At 36.5% G+C, this 13667-nt stretch overlaps 1 protein-coding gene across 1 annotated transcript in view; it reads right to left on the reverse strand.

Moving 5' to 3' along the window:
- Csnk2a1 (casein kinase 2 alpha 1) overlaps positions 1 to 13667 on the reverse strand; it is an 82391-nt gene that overhangs the window by 15739 nt on the left and 52985 nt on the right. Inside the window, 6 exon segments of the mRNA XM_003476763.5 lie at positions 762 to 845; positions 2301 to 2360; positions 3914 to 3964; positions 4512 to 4613; positions 8935 to 9046; positions 10984 to 11193. Of these exon segments, the coding sequence (XP_003476811.2) occupies positions 762 to 845; positions 2301 to 2360; positions 3914 to 3964; positions 4512 to 4613; positions 8935 to 9046; positions 10984 to 11084 (510 nt within the window). The 5' untranslated portion in view covers positions 11085 to 11193.

The following is a 13667-nucleotide window of genomic DNA, read 5'->3' on the forward strand; positions in this document are numbered from 1 at the left end:
TTGCAGGGTATGTGGGTGGAGTGGGAGATTGTGCACCAGAGCACCAGTCCTGGGATCTAATGCTATCTCCAGGTAAACAGAGCCAGAGCCCAATTAAATTAGCGACATCTAGTTGGAATTTTCTGCTATTGAATTAACCACTGACTTACTAGCAAGGATGAATTCTCATCTTTGGGGGTCCCAGAATTGACTTGAGCTGTGACTATATACTAGGACTAACTGAATTTAATTGGTTTCCCTTCTGTTCATTCACACAAGCACACATTCTTACCTTAGGGCTTTTGTAGTTGGTATTTCCTTTGCCTGTGAGATGTTTCTTTTTGATACCACAGGCCCAGACCCCCGTTAGCATTCTCTAAAAATACCACCTTCCCAATGAAACCTTGCTTCACCCCTTATTTTAAAACGGAAACACTCTTGCCATTTCCTATTCTCTTATTTATGTTCCATATCACTTTAAACTTTCTATCTTAACCAGCCACCCACAGGATAACTTCTTTATGGATAAGCATTTTTTAATCTGCTTTGTTCACCTGAAGGCAAATGAGTAGAAGTTTCTAAGGAACCTAGTTATTCAGTAAGTTAAGAAAAGCCTCATTTTCTGGCCTACACAAATACTTTTGTGCATTATACAAATGTTTCCTTGACAGCATTCTCAGAAATATAAATAATGATTTAACTCATTCGTTAGAGGTAAGTGTCAAAGATGGGTTTTACTGCATCATAAAGATAAAATCAAATTTGTCAGTCTGTTACTTTACCTTTCTGTGCTCATGATCAATCATGACATTATGGGGCTTCACATCTCTGTGCATAATTCCCATGCTGTGACAATAATCCAAGGCCTATGAGAAAAAAGGTAAGAAAGAAAAAAGCCTGCAGAAGGGTGATTTATTTTTTTATAGTCCCAACTTTTTATTCCATGTATATATTCATTTTGGCTCACAACAATCCTGGGAATCAGGATCGGGACCATCACTCCCACAGCTATTTTTTTAAGAATTTGTTCAGGGTCTCAAAGTCAAGCAAACTCAGGTCTCTGAATCTCAAATTCTGTTCTTTTTTTAAAACAAGGGACCGCAGTCACAACCTTGTACTTGCCAGGAAGGAACTTGTGCCACTGAGCTAAATCCCTGGCCCTCAAATTCTTTATATACCAATTGAACCAGTTCTAATTTCCCCCTCTTATTCAAAGGCTAGATTATCTTTATAAACATAGCCTCTCAAAATATTTGAAGAACAGTAATTCTTCAGAGGCTAAGACTATACAATAGAGGTTGAGAAACTATAACCATGGGTTATATCTAGTCTGCTGTCCTTTTTTTGTGAATAAGGCTTTACTGACCACAGTCAGCTTACTTATTTGCATATGAGCCATGGCTGCTTCGGTGCTGTAACAGCAAAGGAGAGAATACTATGATGAAGATACCCTCGGCTCACAAAGCTTAAAAGTACTGTTTGGTCCCACTGAGGTCTTCATCGGATTTAAAAAGTTGTTAACCTCAAATTAAGGTGAACTCTGTGACATAACTTTTGGTTTGTTAATCCTGGCCTTTGAGTCAACTGATGCCATTAGCCAAGTTTCTGACCTTCCTCAAGGGCAACTTGAATTCCTGCAGTTGGCAAAGTTAAGCAGACATATCTGTAACTTTCTCAAACTCTGCTTGGCACAATGCTGCATGAGCAAATGGAAAGGTGAAGTATCTATACTAGTACAATTTGTTTTCAGTAACTTCTAAGGCTTACGTAACAGGCTTGATGTGAACCCTTGTTTAATAAGAAACCTTAGCCAGCTCCTAGCAATTCTTGCCTATATAGAGCTCATGTTGTAACTACTAGGAGCAAGATACATTTGGTGATCCCATCTTAGAAATCAAAGTTCACTTTCAATCAGTACTTCCTAAGCAGAGATTTACACAATCCTTAGGACAATAACCCTTTAAAGGCTAAATTAAAGTTTGTAGTTTTACTTGTTGGATCTTTTTAAAATAAAGTACACTAGAAACCATCAGATCAAGAGCTATTTTTTTAAGTTTTGACAGTATCACTTACACTTTCAGCTCTTTTTCAAACCCCCTGAAAAGCATTCAAAACTGCATTCCTACTGAACACCATTCTATAACCCTTACATTAGACCAAAGGTACGAATACTATTAAATTATTATTAAAAACTTACAAGTACAGGCCCTTTTTTTTAATACTACTTTGCAAAGTTAGTTCACTGGGTTTTCTTTTGTCAGCAGGACTACTTAACAAAGCTAAGGTTAATTTAAAGCTACTTAATATCCAACGTTCCTTACCTTCAGAATCTCATACATGTAAAATCGAATATCATAGTCTGTTAACGTCTGGTACAATTGCTGTTAAAAACAAATGTAACAATTCAGTCATGTAATAAAGCTAATAGGCAATTTCTCATCCTTACAGTAATTCAAAGTAAGATTTAGCTCATCTGCCACTGTTTCTAGGCTCAAATATCACTTCTATTTCTCCAACATAATGTTCATTTTGAAGAGGTACTATGAGTTTTCAACTGGGAATGTACAAGTGCAGAAATACTTAATAAAACTTGTATCAGTGAAATCATAATTCACTGTTGGGAGAAAATAATTTATAATTTATTTTGCTTTTCCAATTACTTTCAGATCTTCTTAAAAGATACCCTGGCAAAAATATAACCCCCTGAGGTGGGGAACTAGCCCACTTTCCACAGTACTGCTGATCATCAGTAGGTACGTAGACAGCATGATGCCAAATCTGTGGAGCCACTTTAACAGAACTGTTCCTGTACTACACTGAATGAACTCTGAAGAACTGTTATGTAACCTGTCCAGTTTGTACAGGGCTACAGAATCTTTATTTGTACATATCTTTAAACACTCAATGGTACACTCTGACAGGTTCGTTTTTTTTTTTTTTTATGAAGTTGTCATTCTAATTCTAAAACAATTTCCCTTTTCTTGGGAACAGGGTCTAACCATGTAGTTTAGGCTGGCCTCAAACTCACAGTGATCCTCCTGCCTCATCACTCCCTTTTTCAATAAATGTTCTTCCATTTATTGATACATAACATTCTGAATACTGTTACAAAAGCAAGTCAAATACCTTTATAACTTGTACTCCAAGAAAGTGTCCATATTCTTCTGTTACACTGGAATTAACAGGTGTTTGAAATGAAGTAGGCTACTGAATATGTGCTAGAGCAGAAATTTGACATCATCCTATCCCATTTCTGATCTTTTAAGATCTATAGCACAAAGGACTGCACAATAGTTCAGTGATATCAGTGCTTGTCTAAGCCAGGTGTGGTAGCATACACCTGTAATCCCAGCATATGGGAGGCTGAGGCAAGAGGTTTGCTGCAAGTTTGAAACCAGCCTGGGCTACAAAGTGAACTCAGAGCCAGCCTGAACTGCACAAAGACTCCCTGTCAAAAAATAGTGCTTGGCCTAGCGTGAATAGACTCCTAGGTTCAATTCTCAGTCTCAATGGTGTGGCAGTGGGATTTATAAACCAGTGTTTGTGAGAAATTTTAAGGAATAAGCAGTTTCTACTATTATAAACACAATGTGTTTGTTCTTGAACATCCTTGTCTTAAAATAACTTGCCACACAGCCAGACCCTAGATGAACACATACTGCTGCCTTTATTAGAGTGGACATGTGAAGAAACTTAATGAGTGGCAAAAGTGATTAGAGCTAAATGTAGTAACAAATAAATGGGCAAAACAGTACTATGTGGAAAATGAGAGCTACTTGTACATAAGCTTTTCTATCTTAAGATTCGGTAATGTTAGGATGAAAAGTTCTTTTAAAACAGTGAGAGACACATTCATCCATCCTATCATCCCCATAAATGGTTTTCTAGGTGGCCTAAAAACCCCACAGTTTTAAATATTTGGCTCATACTATACCTTGAAGTCTGTGTTGTTTACATGTTCAAAAACCAGGGCAGGGGTTCGTGACTAGGGGAAAGAAAAACACACACACACACACACACACACACACACACACACACACACACACATATTAGTAATGGAGTCGGCAAGTTTAGCAGATACAATGTTTGCAGATGCTGCATGGCGAATTTGGGGGGCCTCGCCTCAGTAGTAAGAAACCCTCTATTGCTAGAAGCCCTCCCCACTCTGATCAACACCACTTAGGTCATTTTAAGGATGGATTTCAAACAGAAGACATGGAGCTGAAGTCTCACCAGGCTCTAGGCAGCCCAACAATGCACCCATCGCCCATCAGCATCGGACATGAGTTTGCAAAATAGATTAAGACATTTCAGTTTCCAGTGCTATCAGTCTCTTAGCCTAGAAGAATAAGAAATAGTCTGTGGGTCTCTTTGAAAGAAAGACCTAAGCTAGTTTAAATGGTGTATTGGATTAAGCACTTATAAAGCAGGACTTAATGCTGACAGTGGGGGAAACAGCAAGAGGCTAGCTGTATTCTGGGTCCAACACCACCTCAGGCCTTGTGGGCCTTGCTAATGCCTGCAATACTCACCACAGGATCTTTTACAATGTCTGCCAATGTGATGATGTTGGGGCCTCCTCTCAAATTCTCCAAAATCTTTATTTCACGCTTAATTTTCTTCTTTTTAACTGGCTAAAAGGGTAAAAATGTATTAGGGAAAAAAATTTCAGAACATTCCAACAGGTAGTACAATAAATGAAGATGTCAGATATCTTTCTGAATCCCCTTTGCCTGGGAACTTTGCAGATACAAAAGTTAAAGGAAAAAAGATGTCCATTTCAAAGACCAGAGCTAATACACAATTAACATTTCATCTCAATCAACAGTCTTATATGCTGTTTAAAAATTTTACTTACTAGCAATTTAACTGGTTAATAATACTAAGACCTATCGTTAAAAAAACCAAATACAATGAGACATGAGTCCTTTTATTTCCACTTAAGTCTATAATGTTATAGTAGGTGGAGGAAATCAGGGCCAATAGCAAGACAAACAAACTGTCTGTTTAGTATAACCTATGGGTAAAGTGTGGGGTAAAGTGAGGCCTTCTGCTCAGACTGCATCATGCAAATCCTACCATCAACCTGCTTGCTGTGTGCTCATGGATAAATTATATAACTTCTCTAGGCCTTTCACTGTTTGTAAAAAAAGTAGCAAACACATTGCTAGAATCAAATAAAATACCTGAAAAGATTTAAAAAACAAACAAAAACAAAAAACATGGCTGGGACATAACACATATAAAGAGCTGCCTCCATTATCTCCAATACTAAATCCCTTCAATTTAAAAGACTGCTATACAAAGTCAAGCTTGGTGGCACATGCATATAGTCCCAGCAATTTTAGCACTGGGAGGCTAACGCAAGATGATACAAATTTGAGGTCAGTCTGGATTATACAACACCAAGAATAAAAACTAAAACAAATTTAAAAACTCTCAAACTGCTATAAAGAATCTACAGAATGTAATTTCCAAGTTCTTTTGTCTTTATTCGTCTTTTCCACATCTGTTTTGGGATAGAAATCTTTTGTGTTTTTCTGAAGTTCTTGCTTCATCTATACTTGTGCTGGTGCAAGACAAATCTAACACAAGACCTGTGTAATTTTAAGGATTCTAGTTGCCTTATCAAAAAAGTAAAAACCAGCCAGGCGTGGTGGCTCATGTCTGTAATCCTAGCACTTGGGAGGCTGAGGTGGAAGGATCATTGCGAGTTAGAGACGAACCTGGGCTACAAAGTGAGCTCAAGGCCAGCTTGAACTGCATAGCGATACCCGCATCTCAAAAAAAGACAACAAAAGGTCATGAATTTGAATCCCCAGTACAAAAAAAAAAAAAAGTAAAAACCAGTTAGGTGTGGTGGCCACACCTATAATCGTAGCACCAAGGCTGAGGTAGGAGGACTGCTGTGAGTTTGAAGCCTGCCTGGGCTACACATCAAGACACTGTATCTCAAAAAAACAAAACAAAAACCAGAGAAAAGGTTTTTTTTTGGTGGTGCTAGGCATTCACATCAGGGACTATCACATGCTAGGCAGATGCTCTATCACTGAGGTAAATTTTCAATCCCTTTTTAAAAAACTTGAGATACTGTCTCTGTCTCAGGTAGACAAGGTGGCCCTTGAATTTGTGATCCTCATACTTCAGCTTTCTAGAGGGCTGAGATTATAGGCATGTACTACCACATCCAGCTAATCCATAGATTCCTTATCCTTGCTCCTATCAGAACTCAATGCACCGGCTGGAAAGCAAGGTGATCAATTTTCTTTTCTTGCTTCAAGTATTCAGATCTTTCTGATGTGGTAGCCTATTTGAATGATCTTTTGTTCCTTCAGAGACTAACCCATCAACCTATTTCCTACTAAGTTACTACTTCCCAGTAGCTGACTTATGGCAAAAAGCTACTGGCTTATATAACATGTTTACAGAATCCTATAAATTTATAAAGCTGGCTCATGATATGACAGATCAGTCAGGTGATTTACACTCAAACATGATCACTGTAACTTTTCTTACTAGATGAACAGGGAGAGATGAAAAATTTTAAATGTAGTTAATGAAAGAACTTTACCTATACATATATCACCTATTGCATACTTGTAATATACAGTATAGTTAGGGAAAAAAATATTCTAAGTCACCCTTCACTCAAAAACAACAGTAAGTTTCCACCTACCTAGAGGATATATAGTCTTACAATATTTAAGACTGAAAGGAATTGTATGATTAGAATTTTAGGACTTTACCAATTTAATCTCCCTTTTCAAGTTCATCTCTCATTTACAGTCACATGACATCTACAATTCAAGTTTGCTGAGCTTTCAGCTTGCCTGTCTGGGAGGTAACGAATAAAGATGACTTGTCTTAAGCTCCATATCAAATATATAATAATAGTTAATGTATGTAACTAACAAAACCTTACCTCTCATTCTGCCTGAAATCAGTGTAAGAAGCGTTCCCTAACTTCCAACCTCTTCTGTACCACAGACCCACTACATATGTCTTTTATATAGGTATAAATAATATGCTATCTCAGTCTATCATACACCTTTCCATATGAAAACCATGCTATAAATATACAACTTCAGTCTCCAAATATGTTTCCTTATAATAACCCTGAGAGAAGTAAGTAAAAGAAAATTATTTCATTTTCACAGGTAAACTTCCATAGTTAACTGTTTTTAGAGTTTGGATTAAAATCCAGGTATTCTGATTTCCAGCCGAGTGTTCTTTCTATGTGTGATACAAATATTAAGCTCCTTGGTTCTCAAAAGGCATGAGGCATGCTAGCAAATTCATAAGGACACTTGTGGGATATTTTAAAATTGTCAGGAAAATGTACCCATCAATATTTGATATTTGCCAGACACTAAGTGTATTATCGGCTTGAAGCAGTTCATAAGTTCAATTTAGATTGAACTACGTACTCCTTTTGAGGATCTATTTTTATTTTTATTTTTTTAATTTTTGTTTTGTTTTCTGAGTCAGGGTCTCACTATGTAATTCAGGTCAGTCTTGCATTTACTATGTAGACCAGGTTGGCCTGGAACTTGCAGTGATCTTTTTGGCTCAACTTTCTGAATGCTGGAATTACAGGCATGCATTAACACGCCCAGCTGAGAACCTACTTTTATGAAGCTGGGTTTTCAGTAGTTGTTATGACAAATCACAAGTACGTTGCAAAACGAAAACACAAACAAAACAAAAACCAGCCAAAAAGCAAAACAAACAAACAAACAAAAAAGAATGTGTACCAGAAAATGAGTGATGATGTCCACCACAATTCCAAGATCTGAGAAGTTACACAGTGATTAATAGGTGCACATACCTCAATAGTAATTATGGCTACATAAAACAGATTTAGTTTTTCTTTTAATGAAGGTATCTAATTTTAAAAATGGCTATGAAGTTTACATCACAGTTATTTAGCTGTCGTTACTTTAGGTATTTCTTGTGATTCAGGGGTACCATAAAAAATTACTGAGACCAAGAAAGTGCCTAGTTGAAAAGGCTGGAAACTTCTGCCTTTCAGGGTCACTGGGAAAGTTCCTGTGGTAAGAAGCTCTGTGTATTCTTAGTATATGTTCCTAATATATGATGGTATGCAGTGCAGTAATATCTAAATCATAAGCTGTACACTGGCAACCCATTGACAAGATATTTAGTGTCTTTAAAAAAATCTTGAGTCAACATTGAAAAATCAGAGTTCATACAAATACTCTGTTACAAAACACAGCATCAACCCACACTGACTTGCACTGCTACAGGATACCAACAGCTCAAACTGAGAAGCTGCTACCTTCTCCTGAAAGTTACATTCCTATTTGCCTCAAGCCCCATCACTCACTAATCTAAGCATGAACAATTAGAGCAGACTAGCTGCACTGATGTCATCTGCTTCCCTTTTAGAGCCTGTATTTGTGACTCCTCATCCCTACAAAGAAAGGTTATCTTTTATTTATCGAAAATAAAAACAGAATATGATTAAAAATATAAGTGACTAAAAGGACAAATGGAAGTGTTCATACCTTTGTTCCCTTCCTCTACCATGACTTGACTGTATGACTTGAGTCAAATCATTTATCTTGCTTCAATTCCTGTCAGATAGGTACAATCTATTCTTTTTTTTTTTTTTTTTTTTTTTTTTTTTTTTTTTTTTGCTTGTTTTACTTTTGACACAGAATATATCAGTATAGGCTGGCCTTAAAGTTCCTTATGTAGCCCAGACTGGCTTTAAATTTGCTTGGACTCTCCTGCCTCAACCTTCTAAATGCTGGGATAATGAATGAGTACCACCAAATCTAATGCAATCTATTCTTTTGATTTTAGAAGATGATAAAATACAGGGCCTACATGACTCCAAAAAGCTTTTAAATGAGATTTAGTTTTAAGAAGCCTCACTTTTTAAAAAATCTGTATTCTAAATATCTCTGAAATAGTCTCTGTTGTACTCACCTTGAGAATTTTAACAACAACTTTTTCATTATTTGTGATGTTGATGGCTTCAAATACTTCACTGTATTTACCCCTGCCTAGTTTTCGAACCAGCTGGTAGTCATCTTGATTTCTGTGGACAAAAAGTAATAATTACAATAGCATAAGATGTTCAAATGTTTCGCTCTATTTTTAAAAATTAGGCCATTAAAAAATCTGTGTTAAGAAAAATGTGTATATCAAATCCTAGAAATAGAAAAAGTTGTCTTTCAATTACTTCAAACTGCAAATTGCTTACAACACTATTAGCAAACCACACAGAGATTGATTGCTTTCAAACATATGAGCTTTATCTTCTGCTTGCCCTCCAGAGTAAGCTGTAAGGATCATCCATGTAATAGACTGTCAACCATAATACATACACATCATAAACCCTAGTCAGAAGCCCTTTCTTTACTTTTACCCATATTCTGTGCCAATGAATATCAAAGGTCATAGGGATAAAAAATAAGGGAAATGTCAACACTTTGCCTTGTCTCCAACTTAAATGACTTTGCCCTGAAGAATGACAAACTTGGTTTCTTTAACAAGGTTTAAATTCCCTTTACTCTTAGAAAATCCAATATGCACTAAATCAGTCATTATTACCTGTTCTCTGGCAGTTAAAAAGAAACTAAATAGGGCAGGAATGTAACTCAGCTACAGAGCGCTTGCCTAGCATGCATGAGGGCCTTGGGTTTTTTTAGTACTGGGGATTGAACTCATGACCTTGTGCTTGCCAGGAAGACACTTAAGTCGCTGAGCTAAATCCCCCAGCAAGACCCTAGGCTTCAAATCAAGTATAAAAAAAAAAGAGAGAAAACGAATAGAGAATGCAAAAGGCCTAAGAACAATGGTCAATGTAATAATCCTGACAGGTACAGGGGAAGAAATCTTAGTTCTCATTGAGTTCTTCTGCAGAAAACAAGCAAGCAAGCAAATGGTACCATGTCAAAAAACTTTAAGGGGACTATTTAGTGAGTGGCATTTAAGTAGAAGTAAAATAGCACTCAATGTGACAACTGTGATGATATATACAGCTTAAAATTAAGTGTTACCCACAATTCAAAGTCTATGACAGAAAAATTGCTAGATTAAGAACTATTAGGTTATTAAGAGCATTAATATTTATTGATATTGTACCACTGGTTCTTGATGAAATCTTTTAAGGTATACAGTATCTCTTTATGCAAAGACAAAGTACTTACTATATAAGCATCATAGTATAGCCTAGATGAAAAATACATTCTATGGCAATTTATGGAATCTTCAACTAGGCTATGGAGTCATATGTAGTCCTTATAAAATTTGGTGTATAAAAGCTGTATCTGAATTTTCAAATTTTTTTTTGCACTTTAATGTCAAAACACTTTTATCAAGAACAGTATAATCTGATCAAATAAATGCATGCCACATTGGGACACGAAACGTAAACATTCAAATGAGTCTGCACAGAGAATTAGGAGGACAAACACAGCTGTTCAGGCAGACTATAACTGTTCAAGATGGAATTTGGGCTAAATTCCCTTGTCTTATGGTAAAGGCAAATGTTTAAAAGGATTTAATTGTGCTTTTCACCAAAAAGAGGACAGCTTCTTGGAAAACTGTTCCATCTTTTAGTATCATAAGAAAACATTTTCAAATCTAAAAAATACGTAAAAATTTTGTTTTCAAAATTGCTCAAGTAACAATTTTCACCTATCTCCAATATCCTTAATTTGACAGGCAAGCTGATGGGGTTAAATCTTTGTACCAGCTCCACCTCAGAATATATAAATAAGAGAAAAATTTCAGAGATTGGAATGATTTTTAAATGGTAAGCCCCTCAAAACCATTGTTAACCTGCCAAATCAATACTCTGCTTCCTCACGACCGAACAAAACCTACAGCTCAAAAAAAAAACACAGGTTGGGCTCCAACTTTGAGGTTTAAAGAAGCAGAATCAGGGAGATTTACCAGCATAAATTAGTCAACAAACTCAAAAGATTCAGCCCTTTGAATAAGTATAGGGAAGTAAATGGAAACAATTACCCCCATTCCACCACATGTGACTCATAATCCCAGTACTCTCGGGGTCTGTGAGTATTAACATCTGTGTAAACTCTGGCCCTGCTTGGCACGGGTCCCGACATGTCAGACAGGTTGGCGGACAAAGCTGAACTTGATGTCTGATGATCTGTCAAACACTGTATTCAGAGGCAGCTGGGAGGTAAGATTTGTTTCAGACTTGTTTTCTTCAAACTGCAGAAACAAAATGCAAAAGGCCAAGAAATTATTTAAGTAGATGAGAAGATTTTTTTTCCCCCAAATAATACCAGTCTCAAATATATATTACTTTCTGGGGGTTGGGGATTTAGCTCAGTGGCGTAAGCGCCTGCCTTGCAAGCCTGTGGTCATGAGTTTGATCCCTGGTACCAGTAAAAATACACACACACTATATATATATAACTTTCCTACCTGCTAATCAATGACTGTACCCCAACTATATCAATTTAATATTTCCTATTAAGGGAAGGGAAGATATATTAAAATTGGTGTCAGTGCTAACCATATTTTTGCAAAGCAGTCTCTAACTTCTGCAAGGAATGTTTAGATGCTCTTTGTAAGGTAATCTGGAAAGTAAAAATGGCATTGGGGATAGATGTCTCAGGATTACCAAAATTATTTACCCATTCCACAAAAGATATTGTCAACAACGATACTTTCCTTTCAATAGGAGCAAAGGCCAACAGCACAAACTGCCAGTCTAATTTGAGTATGTGATGAAATGGGAAGGAAATAATGACTTGCTCTCATATATATTTAATGCTATCTTACAATGCTCTAAATCATTTAAGGGACCTTATGTACTAATGTGTAGACACTTAAATATCAAAAATACAGTTGATTTCATTCAACTTAAAAGTAAAAAGTACTAATTTTAGTTACTTAATATAAAAATGAGCTAAACAAAAACTGGTATCAGAAGTCATACATATTAGCTGACCTGATTAATCTTAAAAGGATTAGTAAATTAAATTAAGACTGAGGCAAAGCCGGGCATAGCGGCAAATGCCTGTAATCCCAGCACTGGGAAGGCTGAGGCAGCAGGACTGCAGTGAGTTTGAGGTCAGCCAAGGATACGAGATGAGTTCAAGGCTTGCCTGAACTGTGTAGTGAAACCCTGTCTCAAAAAGACCATAAAGCCTGAAGGAAACCTAGAAAAAGTTTAGAAACATAATTTCAATCAATTTTTCTCCAATAAGCATATGCTACCTTGACTTCAAATTTTTTTTGTCATTGCTCTCCGATATTCTTGCAGTTTTAGCTGATTGTGTTTACTGTGCATTTAATTTAAAATGTATTGAGCCTTCAAGTAGTACTCTGAGGAGGACATCTATCACCTATGTAGTTTTCTGGTTCAGAATAACCCTCGATTTAATCGTTAACAAACACCAGACAGACAAATGAGCAAGTTTATTACTATCTTTTTAAGACAAGGTCTCACAGTATAGTTCAGGTTTACCTCAAGTGGCAATACTCCTGCCTTAGCCTATGTGGTAGTGAGATTACTGTTGTGCTACTCTGTCTGGATCTTAAAGGGTGTGTGTGGGGATAGGGGGAAGGGTTAGCTTGTAATCCCAACTTTCAGAAAACTGAGCAAGTAGGATCAAAAGTTAACAGTCCGTGCGCAGGTGTGATGGCACGACCTGTAATCATAAAAACTTAGAAGGCTGAGGCAGAATGACTGCCTTGAGTTCACAGCCAGTCAGGGGTACAGGACTTCAAGGATAGTCTGAACCAGACAGATCCTGTCTCCCTCCCCACCAAAAGATGGGTTATGGTGGTGGTGGGGTCTATAGTTTTAAAAAATATCAACTATCACATCAAAAAAGACTAAGGGAGGCTAAAAAGATAGAATCAAGACAATTAAATGCAATACCCTACTTACTGCAGACTATCCTTACTGACAAAACTGGAATTAAAATGGCAGACTAAAGTAACATAAATATAAAACGGTAAATTAGCACATAATCTTAGTTAAGAGAACATATCTCTGCCTAAGAAAATTGTCTGACTCACAAGTAAATAAGAGGATGATGTATACAACACATCCTTAAATTAAATGTTCAGGATAGAAGTGTGCCCATATGTACATACATATGTATATACAGTGTACACACAAAAGCACATTCACAAATGATAGAACAAAAGGGGTAATAGGTAAATTTAGGTTAAGGGATATAGATGTTCTTTGCCCTATACTCATTTATATATTTGTTGAAACATTTAAAAAAATTATATTAAAATATACATAAAATGAAATTTGCTATTTTAACCATGTTTAAGAGTATAGTTTAGGGGCTGGGGATTTAGCTCAGCGACATGAGCGCCTGCTTTGTAAGCAGGCAGTCGTGAGTTCGATCCCTGGTACCGATAAAAATGAAAAAGACAAAAAAAAAAAAAAAAGAGTATAGTTTAGGGCTGGGGATTCAGCTCAATGGTTTAAGTGCTTGTCTGGCAAGCTTGAGGCTGTGAGTTCAATCCCTGGCACCAAAAAGAAAAAAAAAAAAGGAGTATAGTCTAGTGGCATTGAATATACTTACAATATTGTGCAATATCACTAAACAATCTAGTTCCAGAAATTTTCACTCAAACAAATTCCACATCCATTAAAACACTATCTCCCAGATATCATGAGGCATTATGGTAGCTGTTGTTGATTTTCTATTATC

Source organism: Cavia porcellus, unplaced genomic scaffold (assembly GCF_034190915.1).
Source record: "Cavia porcellus strain 051 isolate PalLab524CR breed Dunkin Hartley unplaced genomic scaffold, mCavPor4.1 scaffold_5, whole genome shotgun sequence".
Classification (NCBI taxonomy): Eukaryota; Metazoa; Chordata; class Mammalia; order Rodentia; family Caviidae; genus Cavia; species Cavia porcellus.